The following is a 15927-nucleotide window of genomic DNA, read 5'->3' as shown; positions in this document are numbered from 1 at the left end:
TGTGTATATTAATTGACTGAGCTATCTAAGTGGGCTGGATTAGTCGCAGTCGAGTTTTGAATTTTGGTCAGAATTGCGCACTTCCAAGACCGCCCTTTAGAAACGAAATGGAGCATCATAGGCAGTTGTGCATGGGAAAGGGGAACATAACACTCGTAACACCTCCGCTGATACTATAGCCTTGTCGATGAGTTCTTTGAGTGATATGCTTTTGGGAAGCACTTGCTCGATTCACTCTGTTCCGGACACTTCGACAAAGAGTGGTTCAGGGCTCCTTTTAGATGCTTTGTGCTTTTGACAGCTACTCGAGGTTCTTGTCAATGTCATTTGCAGATCGGCCCCTGATCGTGCTCCAGGAGGAGGCAAGATGGTTCGTGTTATCCACACAGCCCACCCGGCACCACTGAAGGTAATCTTTGGCTAATGCTGACCCTAATTCATGACTCCCTACAGTGACGTTTCACTATGGCAGCAGAACACTGAAGAGGAATTAAATCAGTTTAGGCAATGAAGCACTCGTTAAAGACTACTTTTTCTTTAAAGTCACATTAATGTAGCACAGCAAACTGGAAACCTCTCAGTTTAGTAGGGATGGGCGAATAGTGAATTTGAGGTTCAAAGCGAATCCGAAGCGAATAGTGATTTGGTCGAATAATTTAGAATTGAATAGTTCGAATAGTATTTACCACATATTATTAAGAAAAATGAGCATCTTTGTCATGACCCTTGCACAATATTTTTAAGGATTGGAACTAGGTACGAGTGAATGTCACTTTTTTGGCTTGAAATGAAGTGGAAGCAGTAGGGTGCAAGTTATAAGTCGTGCAATACGTTACAATTTAAAAATTACTAAACTTGGCTCATATAAGCCCATATGACACGCTTTTAAACTTAAAAAAATATGTACATTTGACCTTGAAGTGTGGCTTCGCGGCAGTGCAGATTTGCCCTGGATGGGTTGTTTCATGGCACAGCAACCAGACGCTGCAGTGAAACAACCTTTACAGGGGGTTATGTGCAGTCAGATGTATACATATATTCGTTCATTTCGAATAATGTAAATTCGTATCGAAGTGAATTCGAATACTGAAATATTCATTCGTATATTTGAAACGCTTAAATATTCGCCCATCCCTACAGTTTAGTCATTGGTATTTTTTAAGTATACAGTCAACCCCGCTACAACGAAATGGACGGTGCGGAGAAAAAATTTCATTGAAGTGAACGTTTCGTCCTAGTGAAATCGAAAAGATGCAGTTGACCTGAGCTACACCTGAAACTCAAATAACGAAGTTGCAATTGACACGAAAATAACTTCGCTATATCCGAAAATTCATTATAAGCGTATGTCCGAGTCACTGTATCTATTACCAAGGCTATTCTTCGTTTACTTTGTTATAACCGATAATTCGTTATGTCCGTGTTCGTTATATCAAGGTTTGAGTGTAGTAGAACAGGGAAATTTCCAGAATTCAGTGTCAGCTGCTTCCTTTTTTTTCCCAGCAGCGTGATGACGCGATTGCTATATATGCATGGCGACGCCATGTTGAAAAGCAAGCTAAAACAACGGCTTCCGCGAACGAACCAAACAGAGGCACGGGCGTGCAACACGAACTGCACAGTTGCACAAATACACTACAGTCAAACCCCGCTACAACGAAATTGACGGTGCTCGGAAAAATGTTCGTTGAAGCGAACATTTCATTGTAGTGAAATCGAAAAAAATATGGCTGACCTGAGCTAGTAGAACAGTGAAACTTTTATTTCCAATATTCAAAAAGTGTCTGCTGCTTCCTTTGCGTCCCCAGCAGCGTTGCGACGCGATTCTCATATATGCATAGCGACGCCACGTTGAAAAGCACGCAGAAACAACGGCTTCCGCGAACGAATCAAACAAGCACGGGCGCGCAACACGAACTGCACAGTTGCACCAACACGCTAACACTGGCTATTCGCCGACAACGGCGTCATGGAGGCGTGCTATCGCGGAGCGATGACTTACGCCTTATTCTATGCTATTCTTATCCACCACTCGCGGCTGGCTGATCCCGTTGATAACGCGGACGAATTGTTGTTCCGACCACCGGCCGCACTGGCCAAGCGCGAAAAGCACGAAAAGCATTGGCATTGGAAAAGGCACCATACCACGACTGCACCCCACGGCTGCTCGCGTCGATAACGCGATTGTGGCGGATGTACCGTCGCTCTGACCACTAACGAAGCGCGAAAAGCACGAAAAGTATTGGAAAGGCATCGGAAAAGCTATCGTTTCGCGATTGCACCCCAGTGTCGACAACTGAGCTTTGGCTTCGGATTGTCTGCGACTCAGAAGCAACTCAAGCCAGTTGCGAAAGCAGGGCAGTCTGATCGCCGTCGCTATCAAGCAATGGTGGCCCCCATGCTCGGTCAACAGCGGCGGTTTCTGGTGGTTCCAACACACGATTCAGACTTTGAATTCTCACTTTTATGTTCTAAAATGCATCAAAATGTCCGAGATTGTGTTTATTGCACGGTAAATTAAATTTTTGAGCCCGAATGGCATCGTCAAATTTCGTTGAAGCGGAACGGCAGCAGAAAAAGTGTTCGTTGTGGCGAGCATATTTATGCATTGACTCCTATGGACTGTTGATGGGGAACCGAGAATTTTTCGTTGTACCGGAAATTTCGTTTAAGCGGAGTTCGTTGTAGCGGAGTTCGACTGTAACGCTAGCTATTCGCCGATAACAAGGTATGCGACAATGCCGAAATGCAGGCGTGCTATCACGGAGCAATGACTTATGCCTTATTCTATGGTATTCTTATCCACCTCTTGCGGCTGGCTGATCCCATCAATAACGCGGACAAATCGTTGCTCTGACCACTGGCCAAGCACAGAAAGCATTGGCATTGAAAAGGCATCGTCAAGCGTCGTTCCGCGATTGCACCCCAGGCTGCAACGTGGACAACTGAGCTTGAGCTTCGGATCGTCTGCGACTAAGAGCGCAGCTCAAGCCAGTTGCAAAAGCAGGACAGTCTCATCGCCGTCGCTATCAAGCAGTGGCGGCCCCCATGCTCAGTCAACAGCGGCGGTTTCTGGTGGTGCCAACACGTGATTTAGACTTCGTAGACGTATTTTTATGTTCTGAAATGCACCAAAATATTAGATTGTGTTTATTGCATGGCAGATTAAATTTTTGAACCCGGAATTGCATTGTCCAATTTCGTTGAAGCAGAACGTCAGAAGAAAAAGTGTTCATTGTGGCAAGCATATTTATGCATTGACTCCTATGGACTGCTGACAGGGAACAGAGAATTTTTCGTTGTGCCAGAAATTTCGTTGTAGCGGGGTTCGACTGTGCAACGTATGAGGGGTTCAAATGAAAAGGTGCGAAACGACACTAAGGGTATAAATGAAGAAGTTATTCAAAGTATAGTGCAGACCACTTATAACGTAACCGCATATAGTGCAGGACCGGTTATAATGCGGTCTTTTTCAACTCCCGTTTACCCTCCCATAGAACCGCATGTATACGCATACCGCTTATTGTGCAGTCCCCCAAGATGAAATACCGTTTATAATGCGGTTGCGGGAAAATATTTCTGACAAACGGGGTAGCGAGTGCGGTTCTCAAAGGAGGTACGGCGCTGGGGAGGGAGCGACGAGGTCGTTACGAAGGGCGAGGGCACGCACAGTGAACGAACGAGGGGCGGAGGGAGGAAAAAGACCGCGGCAGCGCTGTGCGGGCTCGCCGAGTGGGGAAGAATGGTGGTTGCCTAGGCGACGGAGTAGCCTTTGCACCGGCGGTGGCGAGGCGGCAAGGCTCCGCGGCCGCTTGCCGACAGCGCGTTACGCGTGGAACATACGATCGCGTCCTCATCAAGTGCGCTTTAAAGTAAGTGTCCTGTCGGTAAAAGCGTCGTCGTTATCACACTTGCTACAGATATCGCGTTTGCTACCTCGTCCGCAAATTGAAAAGTTTTGCGGCTTCATGACGCGAGCTTTCGCCTTTTCTGCCAGTGCGCGGACTTAAACGAGCTTGGCGGGCTTTTGTCGCCGTTGATCTCCCGGCCGCGAACACAAACTTCGTATCACGCGCGCGCTGTTCTTGGGTGCTTGAGTGCGATCTTTTCGACGTCCGATCTTCATGTTGTCTTGGACAAACTTCCCACGACAACATGCTGAACCGCACGCTAGGCCTAATCAGCGTTGGTTGCTTTTCGGTAGCGGTCGCGGGCGATAAAAGTTGCGGTTTGGTGCGGAATCAACGAAACTTTTTGCGATGGCTGCACTTGAAGGGAAGAGAATCATATCGTTAATGAAAACGAGGGCATGGTTGGCACATGCAACTCTCGAATGGTGGTTCCGGATTCGATTGCATTGTCGGACATCGCGTGCGCGCCCGTGAAATCGAACGATCGGTACCGCCATAGTCCTTCAATACTTTTTCTGGTCACGAAACTTCGCCGTCACGCTATGGGGGAGCTTGATATGACGCGACAAGCTGCCGCGCCGCGGCGCCACCGTCGCTTAGAGGCCACCCTTCTCCAGGTGGATTCCGCAGACGCCGCAAATGCAGACGGCGTGAGCTGAAAGTTTGCACGTGTACTCTCTGTCTGTGACTGCGTTTTGGATAAGGGCCAAGTTCAGGTATCGTACAGTTGAATCGGCACGCTCTCGTGACGATGCCTTTTAGGCGCTGCGTACCGAGGTGCCGTTTCGGCTACAAGGGCAGCGACTGAAAATGTATCGATGTTTTGCGTGCCAAGCGTTCATGGGTAGTTCAAGACTGGAAGTGAGCCATAACGCAGCAACAAACGGACAACTTCAGCATCGATTCGAAGCATGTGCATATGTGTGCGAGGCACTTTGATTCATCGGACACCGTATATGTGTACAATTTCACGATAAACGGTGACGCCGTATCGTTGTCGACAGACAAGCCGCGCCTCAGGCCTAACGTCATTTCTCGTGTGTTCCACGGCCACGGCCAACTTTACGAATGGAAAGTCTCGACCACGGACAGTTTAACGTCACTGAAACGACCTCGAAAGCCGTCGTGTGCAAAGGGAATTTTCAGCCGTGGCAAACGGGCCATTAGCTACTTAATGTAACAAAAAAAAAACAATATGCAAGATTTCTGTGTCAGTACACCTTTAGAATGTCTTTTGAGCTCTACTCTACCCCAATACTGAGTGAAGGCGAACGTTATCCATTTCTCATAAGCATTTGCACGGATTCATTTCCTTCAAAGAAAGATCGCGATTACAATCCTAATAAGCGTCCTGGTTCGCCAAGAAATTACGGCACTGAATGCAAATGGGCGTCAATCCTCGTCACCCTGCTCGTGAGAGATAGAGATTAAGAAACACAATGCGTAGTCAAGGGCATATATTAATCTGTGAGGTTTCCATCGCCGATATTGTCAACATAAATCGCGTTGGAAAACTGTGTCGAAAACTGGGCCCGAATTCACAAAGCTTTCTCTTGCCTACGCAATTTCTTAGCCAAGAATTCTCGTATCTCGAGGGATTACGATAGCAATGGTAGGAATCTAACTTACCAGCCACTTTTGAGGGCAAGGAGGCAACGCGAAAGCCGATCAAACGACAAGGAAAGAAAGAAGTGCGCGCAGGTGATAGCAAGGCTGCACGCGAAGCGTCTAGCATCGAGGGTATACGATGATACCCAATGTATTTTCGCTGCATCTCAGCTTCCAGTTCCGGGCATCTGCTACAGCTCTTACGTGTTGCCGCCAGGGTGTCGGAACGAAATGTTTTTCGTTTCGGTTTTAGTTTCGTTCCACCGCAAAAAGTTCCGTTCCGTTTCTGTTCCGGAACGAAAAAATAATGTTCCGTAACGGTTCGTAACGCTTTTTTTATGGAAAAATTTGAAGCTAAAGTAATCATAAAAAAAAAACATTTGATTTGTGATGTAGTTACTTGCCTTCCTCCTAAGAAAGCGGGACAAGGGTAAAACACGTTCTTCAGAGGAGCGGAAGTAACTGTACATATGAATTTCTACCAACTAGCACAAACCAGTATACCCTTCAAAGTCATAGTATTTATTTTTTCCAAATTCAATCACAATCTTAGTGGGCTCAGTGCTTTGTGTCAAGGGAGTGAGCACGATCTCAGAAGCAGCACGTCACTGAGTGCACTCTGTGATGTGCGAGACCGCTGTTTTGATAAAAAGATTGCCAGGCCTGCGCGGAGTGTGCAGCACAGTCACAGCGAAAGTTGGAAGAGCGGACTTTGTAGAGCCCGTTGTAGAGTCTCTTGGGGCAGCTGATACAAGTACACATGCAGGGTACCCACTACGCCATAAATCATCGTAATTTTTCTGAAGTACCGAAGTTCCCACTATGTCATTTTTCGTGATTCTCCGGAGAATCGTGGTAGCCGCTACACATTATGTGCGCTTTGCGCTGTGGCTGATGACGATGAACTATGGCTGAGCACTTTGCAGTGGGTGGGAAGCATTAAACCACGCACTCTTTGCGGAATTAGCATTGTGTGATGGCTGGTTGTCGTTTTACTCTTCTGCCACGCTGTATGACCTATGTTAACACGATTCCTTGCCCGACATGGCGCCTGTATAGAGTATTTTTGCGAAGGAGTTATAAGCACCAGCGTGGCACTGTGGCGGAAGACTCGAATGCCACGCAGGGGACGCGGGTTAAAATCCCATCCGATCCTAGAAATTTGTTTCTCATTTTATTTTTTCTTACTTCACGCGATAGTGGTCACGGACACGGGCGGCGGCGGGCAACTATGGTGCCAAAATCAGCTGTTCTGATCTCATAAGAGCCTTCGCTGTAACAAACTTCAGCACCGACAATGCCCTCTCCACTTTGGTCTGCGTGACAGACCCGCAAAAGTCCACTTGCGCTAATATCAATATCTCTGGTTGCCACTGTTTTTCGTTTTTCGCACAATTTCAACATATCTTTGCTTTGGAATTGCTGCCTGAGGTACGCGTTAATACTGTACCCTGAGATATGCTCACATTGCATGAGCTCAGTTGTTCCGGACTGCGAAGTGTTCTCGTGAACCGAAAAACGATTGAAAAAATTTCGGTTTCACTCCGGAACGAAATAATAGATAAAGTTTCGGTTACGTTTTCGTTCCGGTCAAAAATATCGTTTTTTTTTTTCGTTTTTCGTTTTCGGTATTTGTTGCCGCAGACGTCCTGGGGTCTTGCGCGAAGCCCAGTGCTCGTGTTTCATCGATGACCATAGCTAACAAAAATCTAGTTGCTCGATGGCGTTAATAATCCGTGCGCTATCCCGTCAAGTGCAGGCGAACAACGCTCCAGACGCACTGCATATTTAAACCGCGAGTAAATTGAAACATTGAAGGTTTGAAGATGTGACCGAAACGACTCCCCCTGTTTACCACAACCAGTTTAGTTACATTTTCATGAAGCTGCGCTGCCACTAAACTAACTAGGCATGTTCGAGGACGGTATGGTGGTTGCCATTAGGGCGTTTTGTAGCTAGACGTAAAATTCTGCATTTCTTACGAAGATCTCAGTACAAGACATAGGAGCGGCTTTTGAGCCTACGGAGAACTGTACAGAAATACAAAGCAGCAGTAAGAAAGGTATCATAGCGTAATGCCGCAGGTCCGATTCACCGCAGCATTTTGACAGGGCTGGAATGAGAGAGCAATCGTATACGCTTAGATATGTGCACGCGTAAAACAAGGAAGATTCGTCGGGAGGTTTCTACGTGCTAATGCTTTTCAGAAAACACGGCGCAGTCACTTCGTCCTTGCCGAGTTTGCGTGAGCAAACATAAAAGAAGCGGTGTTGTATCGGCCTGAGGTGACATGACTACACATGCGCCTGGATTCACAGGGCGCGCGTGCTGCGTCTTCGCACGATTAATAATATTAAGAAAAAAAAGAAGAGACGGCGTTCGCGATACTTACTAACGTCTATGGGAGCGAAAGCCATACAAAAGCGAGCGAACGTGTGATTGTGCTTATATATGAGTATCGAAGCAAATTAAGTGAGCAGCGATTTGTTTAGTGAAAGTTTATTTAAACGACAATAATCGAAACACATTGAATATTCAATTAGTGAAAGTGACATTAGTGACAGTCAATTAGCGATAGTTGATCAGTGATGTCGCACTCGATACAAAGTGCACGGTAATATAGCCCCATTTGATGGCTTTAACCTTCGAGTCACCTTAGGCGAATGCATTAGGATTCCGAGTTTTTTCTCCTTTTTTTGATCGACTTTCACCGGACGTCTTGAATTACGTGTCTTTCGAGGGAAAGATAATATATATACAATGAAGTAAGTGTTACAGTGGCCAGCTCTCTTCTGAAACACTGCAGCGGTGGTCGAGTCGTTACAGCGTCAGACTACAATGCGGGAGGTACTGGGTTCGATTCGCAGTGTCGCCAAGCACGCACGTTTTTTTTTTTTTTAATGGAAAAATGGATAGCACGGCCTGAGGTTATGTGTTGCGAGCACTCTTTCCTTGACAAGGTGGCCTTTCCGCTCTCTTCATTCACGCCCCTTTATACCCAAATGCGCTTCGCCGTGCTCCCTCACGGATCATAGAAATAAGAGTATCTTTTTTTTTTTGCTCTAACCACTACTATCGCAAGGGTGCCCAGTCCCGAAACCCAATTATCATACCTGGGCATTACTTTTCACGACTCTGGCTATTCGACTGCCGTTCAGATATCGCGGTGTTTTCAATAACATCAGGAGACACGCGGCGGCCAAAATGCTTGCGGCCAAGATGAGTGCCATTGTCGGGACACGTTTGCGTGCTAGTTGGGTGGGATTCATTACAAGCAGCTGCGCAAAACGACAGGGACAGAGAGAAAACACACAAACACAGTGATGTGTTTGTGTCTTCTCTCTCGGTCTCTGTCGTGTTGCGCAGCTCCGTGTAATGCCTCTGTCAATGGCTATAAAGGACTCCAGCAGGCTATCGAGTTCTGAGGAGAGGGCAAAACAGTAGGCCTGGGAAAAGATTACCGCAAATTCATTTGCGTCATAAAGGGCTACTCTTCCCTTGGTAAGTACATGAAAATTTTAAACGCGAGTTTATTCTTTATCAACAGCAGTTACAGTATAGATGACAGGTGAACAGACAAAAATCCGCATATTCAGCTTGCCTAGTTTTGTGCCCTTAATAGTAATTGGCAACACGTATGACAATACGTAGAGATACCACGCACATATGTAAAAATATGTACAGCCACGGGCGAAAGCTTGGTTCTCCTGGTTGAAGTCGCCTAGTCTGTTGTACATATTAGACAAACGCAATGTGTAGAAGCAATGTTACACAGAGGAGCTGTCCTATAAACTTATTTTTGCTGGTTGGTTGCATAGTTCCCAACTTCTTGCTGAGAACTGTACGTTGTGAAGTGAAACATCTTGTTTGAATGCACATATTTTTTGTAAGGTTACATTATTTTTGCGCAGTAGAAAACATATTTGAGAAATGAAAATGAGATAGAAAAAGAACTAGAAATCAAATAGCAAAATTTTTATGAAAGTTACACTAAAGAAAAAAAAACGTAAGTTTTTGTTTAAAAGATACATACATACATACATACATTACATACATACATACATACATACATTGAGTAGTAGTTAATAGGATCAACTGCTATAAAACAACAATGCTGATACACGCAGTCTTGAGCACATGAGGTTTCAAGGCAGTAACTTACGAGAGAAATCTCTCACCACTCTTATGTGCCAACTCGGCATTTCTCGAACCCTCTTGGAACAATTTCATGTATAGTTTCTGCTTCTGCCCACTCACAAGCACTTTTTATACATTTTCGTGGGCGGCAGCCTACGACGATATATAAGAAAAGAGCCCCCGACAATGTGATGTCAAGGGAAAACGCAATGCATCACATTCTGGTACATGTCTGCAAGATGACACATAGTTTATTTACATAGTCCGGCATATTGACAACACTATAACAAGCCATGTCAGGTGACGTGGGCTGGAAGATTGGCACAGCTCGGACAAATTCTCGACAATACATACCGTGTTTACTCGCATAATTTGCGCACTTTTTTTCGCGAATTTGGAGCTCCGAAAAGGGGGTGCGCAAATTACGCGGAGATTTCGCGAGCGCATCTGAAATAACGCACAATATATAGTCCTAACACGCGCGATATAATACATTAAAGAAGAAAATAAATTATAGCGCAAACGAAGGGTTTTTAACAGAATTAGCACGTACTTTAACCAGCCAGATTCGGTCATGCGCGGTCTAGTCAGAATCACTGGTTGAGAAGTCCGACTGAGAATCATCGCCGCGGCCGCTGTCACCGCTTTCCCAAAGCGCGTCGTCCTTGGTTCCGTCGAGTGCGTTGAGGCGTCTTCTTGAAGCTCTTCGCGACAATGCGGGGAGTAACGAGGTGCCACGGCACGGCGATACCGGTGGGCCTAAGCTCTCGCACATATTTGAAAAGGTATTCTTCAACGGCAGGAAACTTTCCATGCTTCGGTCCTCGGAACGGTCTCCTTCCCGGTCTTGTATTAAAAAGCGAACTCTTCTGCGGCACGATTCCCGTTTCCTTAGGCAAATTCTATAACAGTGAGCTTCAATTTTGCCGAATAGTTATTGTAGCTCAGCGCAAGAGAACAGTGAAAACGCAACTGGCTGATCGCGAAACCTAAACTTCCGAAATCAACGAAGGCTGCGTCGCAGCGCGGACGCAGAGGAAGAGGGTCAGCGCGGGAAAATGTTGGCGCGACTGGCCCTCGCACGCCTCCGATGCAGAAAGTAGTCCGTGCCGTGTCGTGTGCATGCATTCTCACGGCGGGAGAACGCTCGAACAGTTCCGACAACCGGTGAACAGATTAACGGTTGGTACGGTCTCGGCGGTTTCCAGAGAATAGAACGAAGTAATCGGAAGAAGGGACTTCGCACTCGCAGCCTGTCTTGTGTATGACTGCGCTCGCCTGCTCGGTGAGGGCCGCGGGGCGCGGCGGCGCGGCCGTCCAAAGTCCAAAGTTCGCCCCGTGCGCGCGCGCCGGCGAGCTGGCTCGAGCGGGCCGGGGAGCGCAAAATGTGCGAGTAAATATTTTTTTTAGCAAAGCTGGCTAAATATTAGGGGTGCGCAAATTATGCGAGGGCGCAAATTATGCGGGTAAATACGGTAAATAAAACAATTCGCTGTTACTAAGCTCCTCGGTACAAATAATGCTGTTGTTAACATGTAAATACCCTATTGCTTCTTCTGAAAACACTCCTCAAAAAGGTTTCAAAGTGTGCACATGTGCCGACTTCCTTCAAATGAGAGACTGCTGTATATCAGTCTCTCATTTCGCTTGAAAAAAATTTCAGTGCACTGCTGGGCAAGGAATGTGATGCAAAGATTCAGTACTTTGCATGTATATCTTGCTGCTGGCCTCAGCTGCAATGTTGATCAGCACAAATGGGCAGAATAACATTTTATAATGTGCCATGACAAAGTAATTATGTTTCAGGTGCATGAAACATGGACAACAATAAAGGAATTTAAGAACATTTACCTGGCACAGTTTACAGAACCTTAAATATATTTTCATGGAGCTATCACAGCTTGTCTGAATATAGTAGTAATGGTTATCAGCCTTCAAATTTGTTCGAAGTCGCCAGTTTCAAGTTTAGAGCACACCAGCAGCCCTCTTCAGGCTAAACCACTGCACAGGCGCATCAAAAGGCATAAGTAAATGCATGCATAGTCACCATACAAAAAGCAATAAATACTTTCAGCAGTAATATGAGCAAAGCTGCATAGATGATAAACTATTTGCAGAGTATACAAGTACATTATAGAGAAACCTATGGCAGCAAACACTATATGAAAAAAAAATAAAACTTACACAGTACATGCAGAAAGGTTGACCGTTGAAGAGGACAAGCATGCGACATGATAACATTACACAGGTGCTAAAGCCTGTTGGACATACTAGGAATAGTGACGCTCCTTTTGCATCTAAATATTCCGCGGAAAATGACTTTCCAGAGCTTATATATACATAAAATCATTTGTGCTATAATAATTCATGTATCCTGAACGCCTATATAGACCAAAAGCAAAACTACGCGCTTCAATGCTTTCATTCGTGCACTACCAAACATGAAAACACGGTTTTGGTTGCCGACCATGGCTGCTGTTTCTAATGGCAGTGAAATGCAGAGACACACATGCACTTTGAGTTACGTGCATGTTAAAAATTCAAGGTAGCCGAAGTTAACTTGCACATTACCACTACAGTGTGATTTACATCAACGTCAAGGTTTGGTATATTAAATGCAGAATTTAATTAATTATGAATCCTCAGGTGCAAGGAATTGCTGAATGATGCACTGCTCAACGATTAAACTGCAGCTGTGCAGATTCTCACCATACAATTCAAGCTGTTCCAACTATCACAATGCATTCTTTCTGTTGACGTGCACTTTGAACAGGACACAGTCACTGGTAGTCGCTCTCTACTTGGTGGCCTTGTGTGTTTTGTCCGAGATACACTGCAAAATTACATGACAGTGGGGCACCTGATCCCATGGCACTGCTGGAACATAGAAAAGTACAGGTGATTGTTACAACCATGCTATGTGTAAAAATCGACAGCTGATATGTGCGAAAAAGTCTAGCTGTCGTATTTTCAGAATCCAATGACAAGTATGAAATATAATAAAAAAACAAGGAAAAAAGGTCTGAACATAGAGCCACCAACAATGAAGACCTTGAAAAAGTATTTTATGATATAAATGTATACCTACGATGTTCATTTTGAAGGCAACAAACTTCTGCCTAATAGTGAGACATCAGCCAATAAAGTATCTTCTATTTCGACTTTGCACTAGGTGCAAGAAGCCGACCAAAAATGAGTTTACTATGCTACACTCTAAGAAAAAATCAAGTATTTGTGGAGTATTGCTACCCCACAACTATAACGTCATCCACCTCACGTACTTTCCACGCGTTATCACCACAGTCCCGGGACTTCCGGGTCACGAATAACGCGCGTGTTATCAAAGTGACATAGCATTCTTGACAGAAAAGTGCCAAGAGCGAAGTTTTGATAAAAGGAAATGCGAGCAAGCAAGATTTTGATTATTGCTGTGTAGCAGAAATACTCCCAAATAGACGATTTGTTCCTAGAGTGTACTCATGTATTTCTATGTTACAAGACAACAGTTATTGTTCATCACTTTAAAGTTATCTAACATAGCCACCTCATCATACAGTGTGAAGGAGCAATTTTGAAGACTTGAAAACACAAAGCATTATTGGATTATGTGTGTTTTTGTTGCTCGAAACGGTTTTTCCTAACAAAATTACACTTTGCAAAAAAATGCACTTGATTAGGAGAAATGATTCCGAGCAACAAACACACTCATAATCCATAAATGCATGTTAATGGGCTCTTATGGCTTCCACAAACACTCACCATCATTATTATTGATGTCACTGCCATGCCGGACGGATACGCTGTGTCCTGCTCAGAACACCAAAGGTGCACTGTATGACCTGTCTTGCATGGGTAGGGGCTGCACTGCACTGCTGCTCAGCTGGGCCAGCCACGGACAGGAGGGTGAGCACCCATGGCTCTCAGGCATAGTGAGAGTGACCTTCAGAGATCAACAAGCGTATACTCAGGACACATACGATTTGTAGAAATAACCGTGCCACTATGCAATTGTGCTGAGAACATGTACGGCGGAAATACAACGTGCCACAACATTGAAAAAAGATAAGCTACGGCAGGTAAAATGCGCATTTACTGCTCCTGTGTGGCCTGAGGCTTGAACTAGATTTCTTTCTCCCTGCATGTTGCGAACAGCCAGGCCATTTTCTCCCGCTTGCTATTTCCATGCAGAGCACTTGATACACTGTGTGAGTGACAGGCACAAGAGCTCAATAAGCAATAAAAGTACTTGTGCTATTTCAAAAGCACAACTTTCCAGTCTCACATCTATGGAGTAAAATTCATAAGCTGTAGACTTTATACTTTCGACATTGTCAATTCTATTATAATTTGCTTCTCTTTACGCGTCCAATTAGCATCGCTGTGTGAAAATAATACAAGCATCCACTGTTAGTAACAATGTTTTGGTTGTGAAGGTGTGTACATTAACCGGTGTTTACTGTGGTTAAACACCTAAAACACCTAAAAAAACTAACCTAGCAACCAGCCATTATGCAGTTTTCTACCCTTGAAGCTCCCAGGCAGAGCACAGTCCATCCAGATGAGGCTGTCATGCGTGCTTCCAGGCCCCTTTGAGGTCGGCTGGATGATGACACCCCCACCGTTGCAAAAGACTTGTAGATTTAGGGAGCACAAGTCCTTCCTATTTCTGTACAGGTGCTCCAATCATAAGGTGGCTTGATTTGCCAGTGCTTGCAATCGATGTATCCCACGACCTTACGAAAATCTGCAATCTGTGAAGAGGCCAAGAAGGATATATTAAAAAACCATCATTGAAAGCGCTCTTAATACATATTTGGCAGAAACACAAAAATTATCGCTTAGTCATAGCTATCAAATATGCTTTATTCAATTTGAAACAAACTGAAGCCCCATGTGAGCTTTACATACTGTAATGTATATGTCCTGGTAAAGTATAGTGCTGCCACAGTGGTAATCTTCTATACAAGTAATTTTGCAATATAAAGGGAATTCCTGAAAAAGTGCTAAATGGCTCCTGGAAGATAAATTCGCATCAAATATTTTTCTCTCAACTGTCAAGCGTGGTAAACAGACAGGCTCCTCTTAATAATCAGATAAAAGCCTGCTTAAGCAAAATCATAAAAACTGCTGGCGTACTTGCTCATATTGCAATACATGTATATAGGCCATATATACGTATATACCAAGCGGTAGTAGTACATTTTTCGTACTTGAACTTAACAAGGGGTGGTATTACATCTGCTGGGATGAAAAACTTACAAACGTACGTTATAGCACTACACGAATAGCAACGAAATTAGTTGCGCAAGTTCAACTCACCGATGGCACAACGATATTAGCAGCCGTCAGCGTCATCGGGAATGGAATGTGCTCTGCAGCCACAGGCAAAAGACGTCCGCGGACTGGAAGCTGCCGTTGACGTAGAAATGCAACGCTAGCAAGACGTGTACGTCCACTGGTGAAGCGTGAGAAATCGCCGTGGGTCGCTGTAGTCAAGGCTCCAGTGCCGTGCAAAACGACACGACAGATGGGCTCGAAAACCTGTAGTTAGCAGGTGCTGGTCTACGACTTCATCCAAGGCAAAGCACCAGTGAGAATTGTGTTCTGTCCGGAGCGAAGCGTGACGTTCCACGTGCTTTCGCTGCCAGGTACAAGTCCAAGTTTTCACCGGAGAACAGTCAAGGCATACTGCCAAAGCAGCCACATTTACAGCACAATGTCTCGGCGAGCGACTTCGGTTCGACACGTTATGACGTTCGAATTACGGTTATCACAAAAAGGAGAAGCAACGAGTTAAAAAAGAAAGCGCCAAGCCCAGCGACAGATTTCCTTAAAGCCCTCAAAAAGCACCATCGCAACTTCGTAGGACGAAACACGGTTATCAACGCTTTAATCTTCTGTCACACGGGCACAGCCTCTTCACAAGTCTTGGAAATGTCAACACAGCACCACTGTTCACAACGCACATCGTTTCACTCCCGAACACTGCATTTGCCTGGACTGCTCACAAGAAAATAGAAGCGCACGGGCTAACCACTGGCGAAGCAAGAACCAAATACAGAGCGTAGTTCATGCGTTACCGTATGGAATCACGGAAGCACGGAATCACTCAAGTAACGTGCCAAAATGCTGTCAATTCGAAATGCCGCACTGCACCTTAGTGAGACACAGGAACGCGAAGCAAACGAACTGTTACCGACACTCAAACACACATTGCAGGCTCCTCCAGTGCCAGTTACCGTCGGTACACAGGCGCCGATCCCCGCTTCAT

General features: G+C 45.2%; 1 protein-coding gene across 3 annotated transcripts in view; it reads left to right on the top strand.

The window, feature by feature from the left end:
- Positions 1-15927, top strand: part of LOC119406910 (nuclear pore complex protein Nup153) — a 65167-nt gene that overhangs the window by 19546 nt on the left and 29694 nt on the right. For all 3 annotated transcript variants that reach the window (XM_049419587.1, XM_049419586.1, XM_037673690.2), the window contains exon 8: positions 334-409. In XM_049419587.1, coding sequence (XP_049275544.1) covers positions 334-409 — 76 coding nt within the window. The remainder of the gene's footprint in view (positions 1-333; positions 410-15927) is intronic.

Source organism: Rhipicephalus sanguineus, chromosome 10 (genome assembly GCF_013339695.2).
Source record: "Rhipicephalus sanguineus isolate Rsan-2018 chromosome 10, BIME_Rsan_1.4, whole genome shotgun sequence".
Taxonomy (NCBI): domain Eukaryota; kingdom Metazoa; phylum Arthropoda; class Arachnida; order Ixodida; family Ixodidae; genus Rhipicephalus; species Rhipicephalus sanguineus.
Note: the sequence above shows the minus strand (reverse complement) of the source record. Positions and strands in the feature narration are given on the sequence as shown.